A 12,312-nucleotide genomic window follows, 5' to 3' on the forward strand; every position below is an offset into this window, starting at 1 on the left:
CCCGGTCCGCTCGCTGGTTGAGCGTGGTGCGGGCGCGACACCGAGGGTTGCGATCCCGTTGCCGGTTGCGGTGCGGGGGCGACACCGAGGGTTGCGATCCCGTTGCCGGTCCCGGTCCGGTGCGGGGGCGACACCGAGGGTTGCGAACCATTGCCGGACACGGAAAAAGACAAAAAAATAAATAAATAAATAAAAATAAAAATAAAACAAACAAAATAATAATAAATGTCTGTATTTATTAAAGTTAGGTATACTTTGGGCCGGCCCGGTGGCGCACTCTGTAGAGTGCGGCGCTTGGGAGCGCGGCAGCACTCCCGCCGAGGGTTCGGATGCCATATAGAGACCGGTCCGCTCGCTGGTTGAGCGTGGTGCGGGCGCAACACCGAGGGTTGCGATCCCGTTGCCGGTTGCGGTACGGGCGCGACACCGAGGGTTGCGATCCCGTTACCGGTCACGAAAAAAGACAAAAAGGAAAAAAAGAAAAAAAAAGTTAGGTATACTTTCATTCTACAGGGGGGACAAATAAAAAAAGAGAAGTAGGGTCATAACAGCAATTAACGGTTCTAGAAAACAGACAAAGACTTTTTACCACCTGTCCCTTAAGGCCTTTTAAGATTCTCCCTTTATTTATTTTATTTTTATTTATTATTATTATTTTTTTTACATTCAAAGATGTTGCAGAGTAGTGGGAGGGGGTGGGAGAGGGGAACAGAGGTGGAGCTGGTTGGGGGTGGGCAGGGCTGGCCCAGGGCTCCCCCTACTCCAGCTCGGGAGCCTGGGGGGTTCCGATGGTGGCTTGGTTGTTGCAGGGCTGGATGCAAAGGTGGGGGGGTAGGGCGGGGGGCTCCCGAGATTCTCCCTTTAAACGTTCTACTTCCCAGTATTTGCTTTTCTTTGAGCATCAGCCCTCTGTTGCGATACAGCAACCACAAATGCTGCGGCTGTTTGTACTTGTTTCCTAAATCCTGAGAGCCCCACCCAATCTGTAGGACAGTGAAGTTCAGTACCCTAAAGTCATTCATTATCCATGAGGACCTCACTGAGAAAGGATTATCTATGCTGATGAAAAATGGGCCCATCAGAAACAAAAGTATCACCCTTGAACTAGTCACAAACACAACCCTATTTGCCAGTATCTCAACTTCCAGTCCCAAACTCCAAATGCTCACATAATCAATCACTGCTCAACCTGACAGGTGTACAGACAGGCGGTCAGAAGTGTCAGGGTTTAGTGTTTTTTCTTTGCTTTCTCCCTATCCATCTAAGCAGCCATCTAGCTATAGTAGATGGCTCATCTAGTAAAGCTGAGACCATAATTCACATACCACATAACTACTCCCCCATTTAAAGTGTACGATTCAATAGTTTTTAATATACTCAGGTTTTAAACCATCACCACAATTAGCTTTATTTTTGTCAACCAGAAAGAAACTTCATACCCATTAGCAGTCACTCCCCATTTTCCCCTCTCCCTAGTCCCTGGAACTGCTACTCTGCTTTCCGTCTCTGTGGATTTACTCTGGACACTTCACATAGTCCGTGGTCTTCTGTGACTGGCTTCTTTCAATCAGCTTCACGTTGTGGCATGTACATGCATGCCATCCCTTCTTACTGCTACACGATATCCCACTGCGTGGGTGTCGTTACTTTTACATGTCCTTAACAGGACAAACCCATCAGTGCCCGGGGAAACAAAGACAAATCAGCCAGCCTCTGCCCTTGAGGAGCTCACGGCCTGCAGTGAGACGTGCCACCTCCACACCTGGCACAGGGGCAGACCCTCACGCATGCTGTGAGAGCACATGGACAGAGAAGGCAGCACTCTGTACTGAATTCTTATAATGTTATGTTGCTTCGGCACCCATTTTGAATATGAGGTGGACTTTCTTATACCAGAAGCAGGGCTCAGTCACCCTTGACATAGTTGTCACTTTCATTATTTGGGTTTTTGTGAGTTTTTTGCAGCTGACTGGTACAGGAATCAAACTCTGGATCTTGGTGTTATCAGGACAGTTTCTAGTTTCTACACGTTTTCTCAGTTCCTCAATGTGGTTGATCCAGGTATCTGCCTTATACAACTTCCTCCCAGTGACCACCTCCTATGGAGCAGCCTGCTTGACTGGCCCTGCTGACCCCCATGTCCTGGGTGCACTGTGCAGATATGCCAGTGACCACCTCCCAGTCACAGTGTGACCTCCTGGAGCTTGTGCCTGCTCGCTCTAAACCAATTAAAACTCCCCATGGGAAACCTGTTTGGATATCGCCCTGGACCCAGTAAAGGTGTTAGCCCACCAGTCCCTCTCTCATGTGCTCCCTGACTTCCATGTGTGTGGCCTCCAGGAGTGCCATGTAAGTAATTAAACCTTCATTTCCATCTTGTATCTCTCCTAATCTCTGAATGAGGGCTCTCTATCTTAAAAATTCGAAATTAAAACAATTTTTCATGGGGAAAGGGAGAATTTGAGGAAGGTTCCAGGAAGAAGGGGCAATTTTACTTTTTTTATTTATTTTTTTCCTTTTTGTCTTTTTTTTTTTTCCTTTTTGTCTTTTTTCGTGACCGGTAACGGGATCTCAACCCTCTGTGTCGCGCCCATACCGCGACCGGCAACGGGATCGCAACCCTCGGTGTTGCGCCCGCACCGTGCTCAACCAGTGAGCGGACCGGTCTCTATATGGGATCCAAACCCTCGGCGGGAGTGCCACCGCACTCCCAAGTGCCGCACTCTACCGAGTGCGCCACCGGGCCGGCCCAGAAGGGGCACTTTTAAAATACACCTCGAGGATCCATGGAGATGAAGGGGGAGGCATTCCAGGGCAAGAGGATCAGCAGCAGCGAAGGCACAGGAGGCTGAAAAGTGCAGGGAGCACAGAAGAGTAGAAGGACCAGAGTAGAGGAGGGAGGACGGGAGGAGATGAGCCCGGACAGACCGATGGGAGAGGGGGATGGGTGGCCAGGAGCAGGAACTACAAAGTCAGGGCCAGAAGTTAATGCTCAGGTTCAGTTATAATTCTTTATGTTTTAAGACTTGAACATTATTACACGATAAAATACAAAAGCAATCAAAAATTATAATATTTTCTAAAAATAGTTTTCCATTTGAGGCTTAGGGTCCTCTTCAATAAAATCATTTTGAAGACTTAAGGAGACTTCAGCTTCAAATTTCTCAGAATAAACACTCTGTCACTGGCTCCCATGAACTTCTTGCCTTTTAAAACTAATAGGCAAAAAAAACCCTCTTAAAAAGCAAATATACCTTTTCAACACAGAGCCTTACCCACCCAAATTCAGTTTTTTTGGAGCTTCACACATGTAAGCTTTTCCAGAGCCTCCTGCATATGTCCTGTAGAAGCCTGGGGATGTAGGCAATTGCGAGCAAGTCATCTTGAGAAGAAAAAGCCTGCAGTGAGGCCCCCAAGGGCCTAGCAGCGGCAGCCAGGCTAACTTCTGCTCGCTCACCTCTCAGGCACTGATTAGGACACGTCTGTCATCTTGAGAAGAAAAAGCCTGCAGTGAGGCCCCCAAGGGCCTAGCAGCGGCAGCCAGGCGAACTTCTGCTCGCTCACCTCTCAGGCACTGATTAGGACACGTCCTAAGGGCTGGTGTCCGCACTGGAAAAGCCTGCAGAAGGCAGCTTTTCAGTAGTGAAGAAGGCACACCTTGTCCATGGACAATTTTATGCTGTAAGAGACAGGAAGAAGGATTTGATGAGCTATGTCAACTCTGGAGAAATTAAGACAAACATAATCCAGCAGGGAGCAGGGAGTCATAATGCCATATCCACCCAACCCATCATCACCGAGAATGCAGCTATTCTGGATTCCACTGGCAAATGTCTCTAGAACACAGCTGGAGGGAGTAGCTGGCAGAAGGCAAAACTGCCCACTTGCAGAAAAGGACAGCCGTGCCGCTCCCTTCTACTCTCAGAATGACACTGATCTTTCAAATGCCATGTGCTGACTTACCTGTCAATTTGATAAGGTTTTTCACAAAGGTTGGCCAGCACATACAAATATCTCAAAGCATACTCATACTGGAAGAAAACAAACAAAAAAGACAGAATCAAACACCATCTCCTCACCAAATGATCAGCTCTTAACTTGGGAATACTCTGCTTTTGCAGCTGCAGAGGTAAAGCATCGAGGCCAGTGGTTCTCGACCTTTTTGGGGGCATGGATCCCCTCCCTGCCTTCGATAATCTGGTGATATTTACGGACTACTTCCCATGAAAAATGCACATATGCAAGAGTTTGCACACAACCACAGGGCTGGCAGTCCTCCTAAGGTACTCTCAATCTGAGGTTAGGCGTCCTGATCGAGAACTCCACATGGCCTTGTCCACCCTATTACCTGAGACCTCCCTTGGAAGTCTGCCTTTTGGTTCTAGGAACCTCATTCTGGGAGGGACACACTGATAAGGAAGATAGATGGTATGTGAATGCCAAGCTGGATCACAGCAGATAAGACTGAAATGACCAGGGATGTTTATCTTTAAAAATATCCCAGGGGTACCTGAGAACTCTCATAAGGAAGAAGGAATAGACTCACTTTGTGTGATGTCAGAGGGCAAAAAAGCAAGACCAGAGGGTATAAAAGTAGTTATCTCAACTGCTCAACTCAGCCCTATGGTGAAAGCAGCCATGGACAATAGGTAACCGAGTGCAACGTGGCTGTGCTCCAATAAAACTCTATGTGCAAAAACAGGCCAACCTTTCTCTAGAAGGATCTAAGCCATCACATGTACTGAGCAGAGGCTTTTTTTTTTTTTTTTAAGATGACTGGTAAGGGGATCGTAACCCTTGACTTGGTGTTGTCAGCACCACACTCTCCCAAGTGAGCCACGTGCCGGCCCCTCAGAAGGCTTTTTAGGTACCTTCCAACCCTGACATTCTACAGTCTGTAGAAACTTGGTACTTTCTTCTCCATGGACCAGAACCTGACTTCAACAATAAATCTTGGGGAAAGGTCAGAAGAGACCCAACAGGGAGAAAACACATGTGCCTGGGGTGAAGAGCAGGGGTAAGGGACAGGGTCTGGCAGGGACAGCAGTAACTGGTGTGAACAGCAGTAACTGGCCTTCAAAGCCCACTACCAATAGGAGTTACCATATGACTCCAGTAAACTCTCTCGTCCTCTGGGACAGTAGGAATGTTCTGGGGCCAAGATTTATGGTCAGTGAACTTGGACATCCTTATTCCTCTCACTTCCTCAAAGGCCTCTGAAATGAGCCGAGTGTTGCCTCAGCCTGGACGGACCCTTCTCCGAGGTGCCGTGCCTGATGTGACCTGCGGTGGACAGCAGGAGGCCGGCCTCTGGAGCTGGGTGGCGGGCGCGGGCTCACCGTGGAAGAGTGCCAGTTGAAGCAGTGCGAGCGGAAGTGCGCCACGGCCGCCTCGTAGCAGCCGAGCTGGGTGAGCGCGGCTCTGCCGGACAGGAGGCTCTCCATCTCGGCCTCGGACGCCGCCAGCATGGCCACAATCTTGTGCACCGCCTTCTCGATGACCTGCCGAGCCTGGGGAGAGTGGTTAGAAGCACGTTTGAAGACATCTCTTTACACAGTCCCCAGCCCCCAGCCAGTTAAAACAGATGCCAAGAAGTGCACTCTGGGGAAAGTAAAAGATGTGTACGCAAAGCGTCTGTGACAGCCAGAAACACCTTGACCTTCTGGCATGACGGAAACACTTATCTCTAAATACCTCAAGAGCAGGCTGGCCCACTCAGAAGAAAGCAGGTTTAAGAACCTGTGTCCCAAACTAGACTACTGTCCCGTGAATGGCACTTCTGCCTGTTCAGGAAACCCATCAAGTGGTTAGACAGTGGGGCACCAAGGGGGGGTGTTGTTTTCCTCCCAGATAAAAAACAGTATCACAAACAGGAACCTGCTTCTCCATCAATAGAAGTTCATGATCAATCCTCTGTCCCACCCCCTCTCCAGCCACATTTGTTTCCTTCACGTCTGAAGTCCACCAAGACTCACTGCCCACTGTGTGTTAGACCAGACGTTCCAATGTATGGTCCAGAAACAAGGGGATCCCCAAGAGCTCTCGCGGGCTCTGTAAGGTCTTCCCCTTCTCAACTATGTATCTTTGCAAGGCTGATTTCTTCATATACTTCAGCCAAAACAACAGAGCCCAACAGAGAGAATGAAGAAGCAGGTACAAGGCTCCAGCTGTCTTCTATTATGCAGGGCACAAAAGAGATTTGCAAAAACATAAAGCAATCGGTGTTGCACTTCTCACCAAAATTGTTCTTGTTTTGGAAAATGGTTATTTTTCATAAGAAATACATTAACCCAAATTTTATTGCTATTTCTAAGTTAACTATTTTTTAAATCTGTTTTAGTTTCTTTATAACAATCTTTTATTTTACATAAAAAGGTAATTATGCAATAGTTAACGGGAAAGTTGAATCCAATAAAAAGTATGTAAGCTGAGAAGTTTTCAAATTTGCAGGAGATACCATAGAAATCCTATGATTTATACAGTTATTCAAGCAAACACAAAAACTCTGGTTTAGTTTCTATGAACTTCCAAAAGAATAAGGACAAAATGCCCTTCTATCTCATTTTAATTTCTAATACAATAAATACCAATAGACATAAGCCACCATAAACAAAAACTCTTTGGGATCAATAATTTAAAGAGTGAAAGGAGAGGGCCGGCCCATGGCTCAGATGGGAGAGCGTGGTGCTGACAACACCAAGTCAAGGGTTAAGATCCCCTTACCGGTCATCTTTTACAAAAAAAAAAAAAAAGTGAAAAGAGGCCCAAGACTAAAAGATAAGAGGAGCACTGTATTACTGTGTTTGACACGAGCTAAAAATATGACCTAGTTAATAAGGTGGTCACACATGGGGTAATAACTTTCAGCATGATTAGATATGTGCTGTGCACTTAAAACAAACCACGCAAATTTTATCTTCCCTGAAAAATTCAGCCCGTGTTTCAGTCCATCAGTCACTGTGATGTGCTGATGAAGGGGACCAGAGTTAACACAGAGCTGGCTTTGCAGGAAGGGACAGGCGGCCCTTTTGCCCAATATGTTAGTGAGTGCACAGCTATTATTTTAAAAGGAATTTTGCCAGTTCCAAACAAACGATGAGCTACTGAGAACAGCCTCAGTAATTGTAAATGACAGCTAAGGCATTTTAGGAAGAATTTTATGAGATGACTATGATTTTCTTGAGATAAGAGAAACTTTTGTAGATTGGATTTTAAAAAAAAGATATGATTAGCCAATAAATGTCCTCTAAGCAACAAGGCATAAATGGGGAAGACAGAATTTTATGAGATGACTATGATTTTCTTGAGATAAGAGAAACTTTTGTAGATTGGATTTTTTTAAAAAAATAAGATTAGCCAATAAATGTCCTCTAAGCAACAAAGCATAAATGGGGGAGATACCCATGTGCCATGGCTTCTTGGCAGGATGCAGGGGAGATGGACCCCCATTCCTCTGCTCTCCACTACCAAAGAGGTCAAGGTCAGTTACTGATGAAGAATGAAGACAGCCCCTGCTCTGCTCACTGGCTTCTACTCTACATGGAATGAAAAGGCTACAGGATGCAGGGGAGATGGACCCCCATTCCTCTGCTCTCCACTACCAAAGAGGTCAAGGTCAATTACTGATGAAGAATGAAGACAGCCCCTGCTCTGCTCACTGGCTTCTACTCTACATGGAATGAAAAGGCTGGTTTCCTGTCCCACATGCTCCCATGTGGCTGGGGGAAGGGTGACCCCAGAGTTCTGTCACCCAGTTCTGAGCAACACTGGATAATGGTCAGGAGGCCGGGACCATGCTCGTGCCTGCCAAGTGCCGAGGCAGAGAACAGCGGCTGGGAATGGCTGCTTCCACCACACTCACGTTCAGATGCCACTGGATCTTCTCAGCAAGCTGCCTGGACTCCTGCAGATCATTGGTGCTCATCAATCTCCTCTTCATGATCGCGAGGGGCACCTCAGGGCTGGGAGTGAGATCCAGGTGTGTGACTGGAGGCAGAGAGATGGGAGAACTGGCTCTGTGCTTCATACCCTGAAACTGCATCACTTTCATGGCAGAGATTGACTGGAGAGAGAGTGAGAGAAAGCTGGTCTGGGTGGGAAGAGCAGATGTGCTTGACGTAGCCCGGGTCCACCTCTCTGTAAGAGGCTCACAGTTCACTCCTCAAGATTTTGGGACCACTGAAGGGCCACAGTCACAGCCTGAAAACATGTGGTCAGCCCCTAGCAGTAGGCAAGGCGATATCCCAGTACCTGAAATCTACTGACCAGTAACTTCAGAATGGCCTGGCATGCTTCACAGCAGAACTGCTATTCTCTCTCATAGGGAAGGTAACCCCTGATGCGGTCACACAGAGCTTGGACCACAGCCGTTTCCCTGTGGTGCCCCAGACTGTGCTCACCCCACCATGCTCACCTGCCTGTCCCTAACGACTGTAGTAAGGTACAAAGCATCTGTCCAGACCAGAGCTGGAGTTTGGGTACACTGAGAAGGGCAGAGCTAAGGCCACTGAGAGGCCGGGCTGACACTCAGTGTCAGGGTCTAACAAATGGGCACAAGTGCCAGGCTCTGTGTGCCCACAGAGGCCACTACAGACTGGCTCCCAATCAGAGGGCTAGAAGTGCTGCAAGCATTTTTGTTCCCAAACCAAGCAACAATAGTCCAAAAAGAATTCTAAAACAGAAAGTAAAACACACACACATATAAAAACATAAGGTTTGGAAAAGACATCACAACTCCTCAGCTAAAACCAGAAGTGCCCAATGCTGAGGATATCTGAGTATATTGAAAAGAGAATGGAAAACCCAAAGCACTGCCCCCCACAGCCAGGGCAGCACCTCACTGACCCTGTCTTCCCTGAGGGACCTTTCCCTTGCCTTCTCTCTGCTCCATTCTCTCCTGAGCCCACTCAAATGCCTGGCCAGGTCACGGTGTCCTGAGTGCCCACCTCGTGTCCTGTGACTGCCCTGCTGGGTCACAGGCTCACCGGCCCCCCACCCCACACTCTGCCACAAAGGGTTGAAGACAGCTGGATTTACTGACTCCCAAGTTCTTCTAGAAGGCCGATGCTTGTGCCCAAGGAACAGATCTCAGATGGCGATGGGGTGCTTGGGTACAAAGTACAGGCACAGGGACTACTGACAGGCACTGTACACATTTTTTATGGTGTTTGCACATACCAAGGGCTAGCCCCAGTGGCTTCACTTAGGGCCCAAGGCTTCAGCAGTCACCCACTGTGACACTGTCCAGAGAGCCCCAGTGAACTTACCTATTTAACCACCTAGGTCCCTTCTGGACGTAGTTGAAGGAGGAATAAAATGTTTGCAATTTATAGCCAAAGGGTGAAGGTAACAACCTGCATCTTGCAAGGAGGCAGGACCCCAGAAAGTCTCAGGTGTGGGGTTCTATGAGACAGTGCCACAAAAAGTAAAGGAGAAGCTTTTGGTCTGGTAACCTCTCACTGTGCGCAAGGCCTGTGTTTAGCGTTTTTAAGGCACAGCCTACTCTCGTGCTCCAAGCTACCTTGTATGAGGAAGCAGAGATTCAGAGAGGCTCAGGAGCTTGCCCAAGGTCCCACTTTGCGAGTTTGAACCTAGTGAGGCCTAATTCCAAAGCCCAGCATGGTCCCCGGGATAGAGAAGGATGAGAGACAGAGCCATCCTGCCAACTGTTCTCCTGGATCCTGTCTCCCTCTCCACCAAGAAATGAATATTCCAGGAGAGCCCCCTGGGACTCGGGGAACGCAGAGCATGAGCCGACGCCCCTACTCACTTTGTTTCCATATTGCATGACGTGGCTGGTGTTGGTGTGGGATTTGACCAGATGGTACTGCTTGTGGAGCGTCTCCTTAGTCAGATCCTCCTGCCAAAATGAAAACATTCAAGTTCTTTGACGATCAAGGCTGACAGCTAGGCCTCACCTGAACAGCCGACACCCCAAAGGGCTCACCACGTCCGAGTCCTCCATCCAGTTGACGCTGTACCAGTCGCCCAGGTACGTGTTCCTCTCCTCATCATAGTAGCAGGCGTAGGATGACTCAGAGGGGTTGGCAGCAGTCGTTGCATAAACTATGAGGAATTACATGATCTTTTAGTCACATTTTATCCCCTGCCTTGAGTGACACTTGAAGCTTGAATCCTTCCCTCTCCCCTGGTGAAGCCAAAAGATGCCCCCTATGACCAGCATGGGGAGGGCAGGGACACGTAGCTGTGTCCAGCCCTGTCCTCTCAGTTATAGTAACTCGTCTAAAATTCAATGTGGAAGAAAGAGAATCCAGTTGATGGACTCTTTCTGCAGCGATAAGTGAACAGCATGCTTAGGACATCATGCTATTTTGGAAGAATGCTGCGAAAAAGATTTTAATAGCTCAGGAAATGCAAAGAACATGGGCCTAGCAATTTAGTTTTCAGAGACAGTTAACATTTATTGTAGAAACACTTAGATTGGCTGAACCTATACAACAGCTACCATTTGCTATTATCTACCATAGACTCAGAATTGTGTTGGACAAACGTTATCATTTAAAATGTAACTCTCCCAACAGACAGGCACTATCTTTACCCCTATTTTACAGAAGAGGATAACTGAGGGTCAAAGCAGGTAAGTCACCTGCCCAAGATCAGAGGGCTGGCAACCAACAATCGAAAAGACCCACGCTGGTCCAAAGCCCATGTAGTTTGGGACTTAAGGAGCTTTTCCAGAAGCTAGAAGAGAACTGTGAAGCTGTCGTACAATCCTTTATTCCCTGACTGCTAATCCTTGAGGAGCAGAGGAAGCCCAGGCTGCCCTCGGAGGCCCATGCTTTTGCAGAGCACTTGGTTCCACGTCAGAGGCAGGAGCTCCCACCACCTACCATTGATGTTATCGGGCAGGTGGTTCATCATGGACCCAGACTCACAGGCTTCAATGTAGAATACCATCTGTGAGGCAGAACGAGATGGGGGGTTCACACCGTACCAGGCTCAGACTCCTCACAAACACTACTTTGGCTCTGCCCGCTCTCTCCACCCATTCTTACAGGTCTCCACTTTTGCTTTTGGGAGGCATTGCTGCTGTAACAGGCTGCTGCCAGAGGCTACAGAGGCTGTTGTCATATAAACCAGAAGGAGCCAAATTTATTCATTGCTAATAGAATAAAATGATCTATGGGTTGAAAAAACACAGAGAAAATGCAGCCAGATGATGCTAAGGAAAACTGTTTCACCATCCAAGACAAAGACCAGTTTCAAAGAGCAAAACGCACTCAAATGCAGCAGCCTGCATGGTTAGCATGGGGACCGCATGGCCAGGACACAGCAGCCTGGGTGATACACACCCAACCTACATGGTCTCTATAAAGGGTGCTACAGGGGTGAAAGAGGGCCAAAGTGAAAATGAGACAGTGGTGTTTTCCTCCCCAACTGTCCAAAACTGGGAACAGTCCTAGGAACAGTGGTCCTCAGTGGGGTCTCCACACCAGCAGCACCAGCACCACATGGAAACTCAGAAAGGCAACTTGCAGGCCCTCCCCAGACCTACTGGGTCAAATTCGGGAGGGTGAGGCCCATAGTCTGTGCTCCAGGGATTCGGACCTAATAGTGAAAGCCCTGGAATCACAAAAGGTTAAGCCTGGGAAACCCGTGATTAGAAAGACACCCTGTCCAGAAAATAGATACCCAGAGTTAAAGGGCTTCACAGCCACTGCCTTCCTCCCACCCCTCTCAAAGCTGCCCCCAGGGCTAATGTTACCTTTTGGTACATTCTGTGTTTGTACATGTAATGGATGGTTTTATTCAGGTCACTCACATGAAGCTGAAAGGTAAGAATACTGACATTCAGACCAACACATCAAGAGAATCCATTTGCTGGATAACCCACTGATAAAGTCCTAATGATGCTTCATAAATTCTTTTTTACCAATCCTTAGAAGTAATCATGGTGAACAGCATAATCCCAGAATGTAATGTCCAGTGTTTTTCTCACATATTTAAAAGGGGAAGAGGGTCCCACTGATAAAGTCCTAATGATGCTTCATAAATTCTTTTTTACCAATCCTTAGAAGTAATCGTGGTGAACAGCATAATCCCAGAATGTAATGTCCAGTGTTTTTCTCACATATTTAAAAGGGGAAGAGGGTCGGCCCGTGGCTCACTTGGGAGAGTGTGGTGCTGATAACACCAAAGCCACGGGTTCGGATCCCTATATAGGGATGACCGGTTTGCTCACTTGGGAGAGCGTGGTGCTGACAACACCAAGTCAAGGGTTAGGATCCCCTTACCAGTCATCATTTAAAAAAAAAAAAAAATTAATTAATAAAATTTTTTAAAAAAATAAAT

At 47.6% G+C, this 12,312-nt stretch overlaps 1 protein-coding gene across 1 annotated transcript in view; it reads right to left on the minus strand.

Annotated features, from left to right (window-relative positions):
* Positions 1-3,497: 3,497 nt before the first annotated feature.
* LGMN (legumain) overlaps positions 3,498-12,312 on the minus strand; it is a 37,721-nt gene continuing 28,906 nt past the window's right edge. The window contains exons 5-12 of the mRNA XM_008594958.1: positions 11,726-11,788; positions 10,851-10,917; positions 9,947-10,065; positions 9,770-9,859; positions 7,862-8,062; positions 5,340-5,510; positions 3,964-4,031; positions 3,498-3,679 (exon numbers count right to left, since the gene is read on the minus strand). Coding sequence (XP_008593180.1) covers positions 3,637-3,679; positions 3,964-4,031; positions 5,340-5,510; positions 7,862-8,062; positions 9,770-9,859; positions 9,947-10,065; positions 10,851-10,917; positions 11,726-11,788 — 822 coding nt within the window. The 3' untranslated portion in view covers positions 3,498-3,636. The remainder of the gene's footprint in view (positions 3,680-3,963; positions 4,032-5,339; positions 5,511-7,861; positions 8,063-9,769; positions 9,860-9,946; positions 10,066-10,850; positions 10,918-11,725; positions 11,789-12,312) is intronic.

Source organism: Galeopterus variegatus, unplaced genomic scaffold (genome assembly GCF_000696425.1).
Source record: "Galeopterus variegatus unplaced genomic scaffold, G_variegatus-3.0.2 Scaffold168, whole genome shotgun sequence".
NCBI lineage: Eukaryota > Metazoa > Chordata > Mammalia > Dermoptera > Cynocephalidae > Galeopterus > Galeopterus variegatus.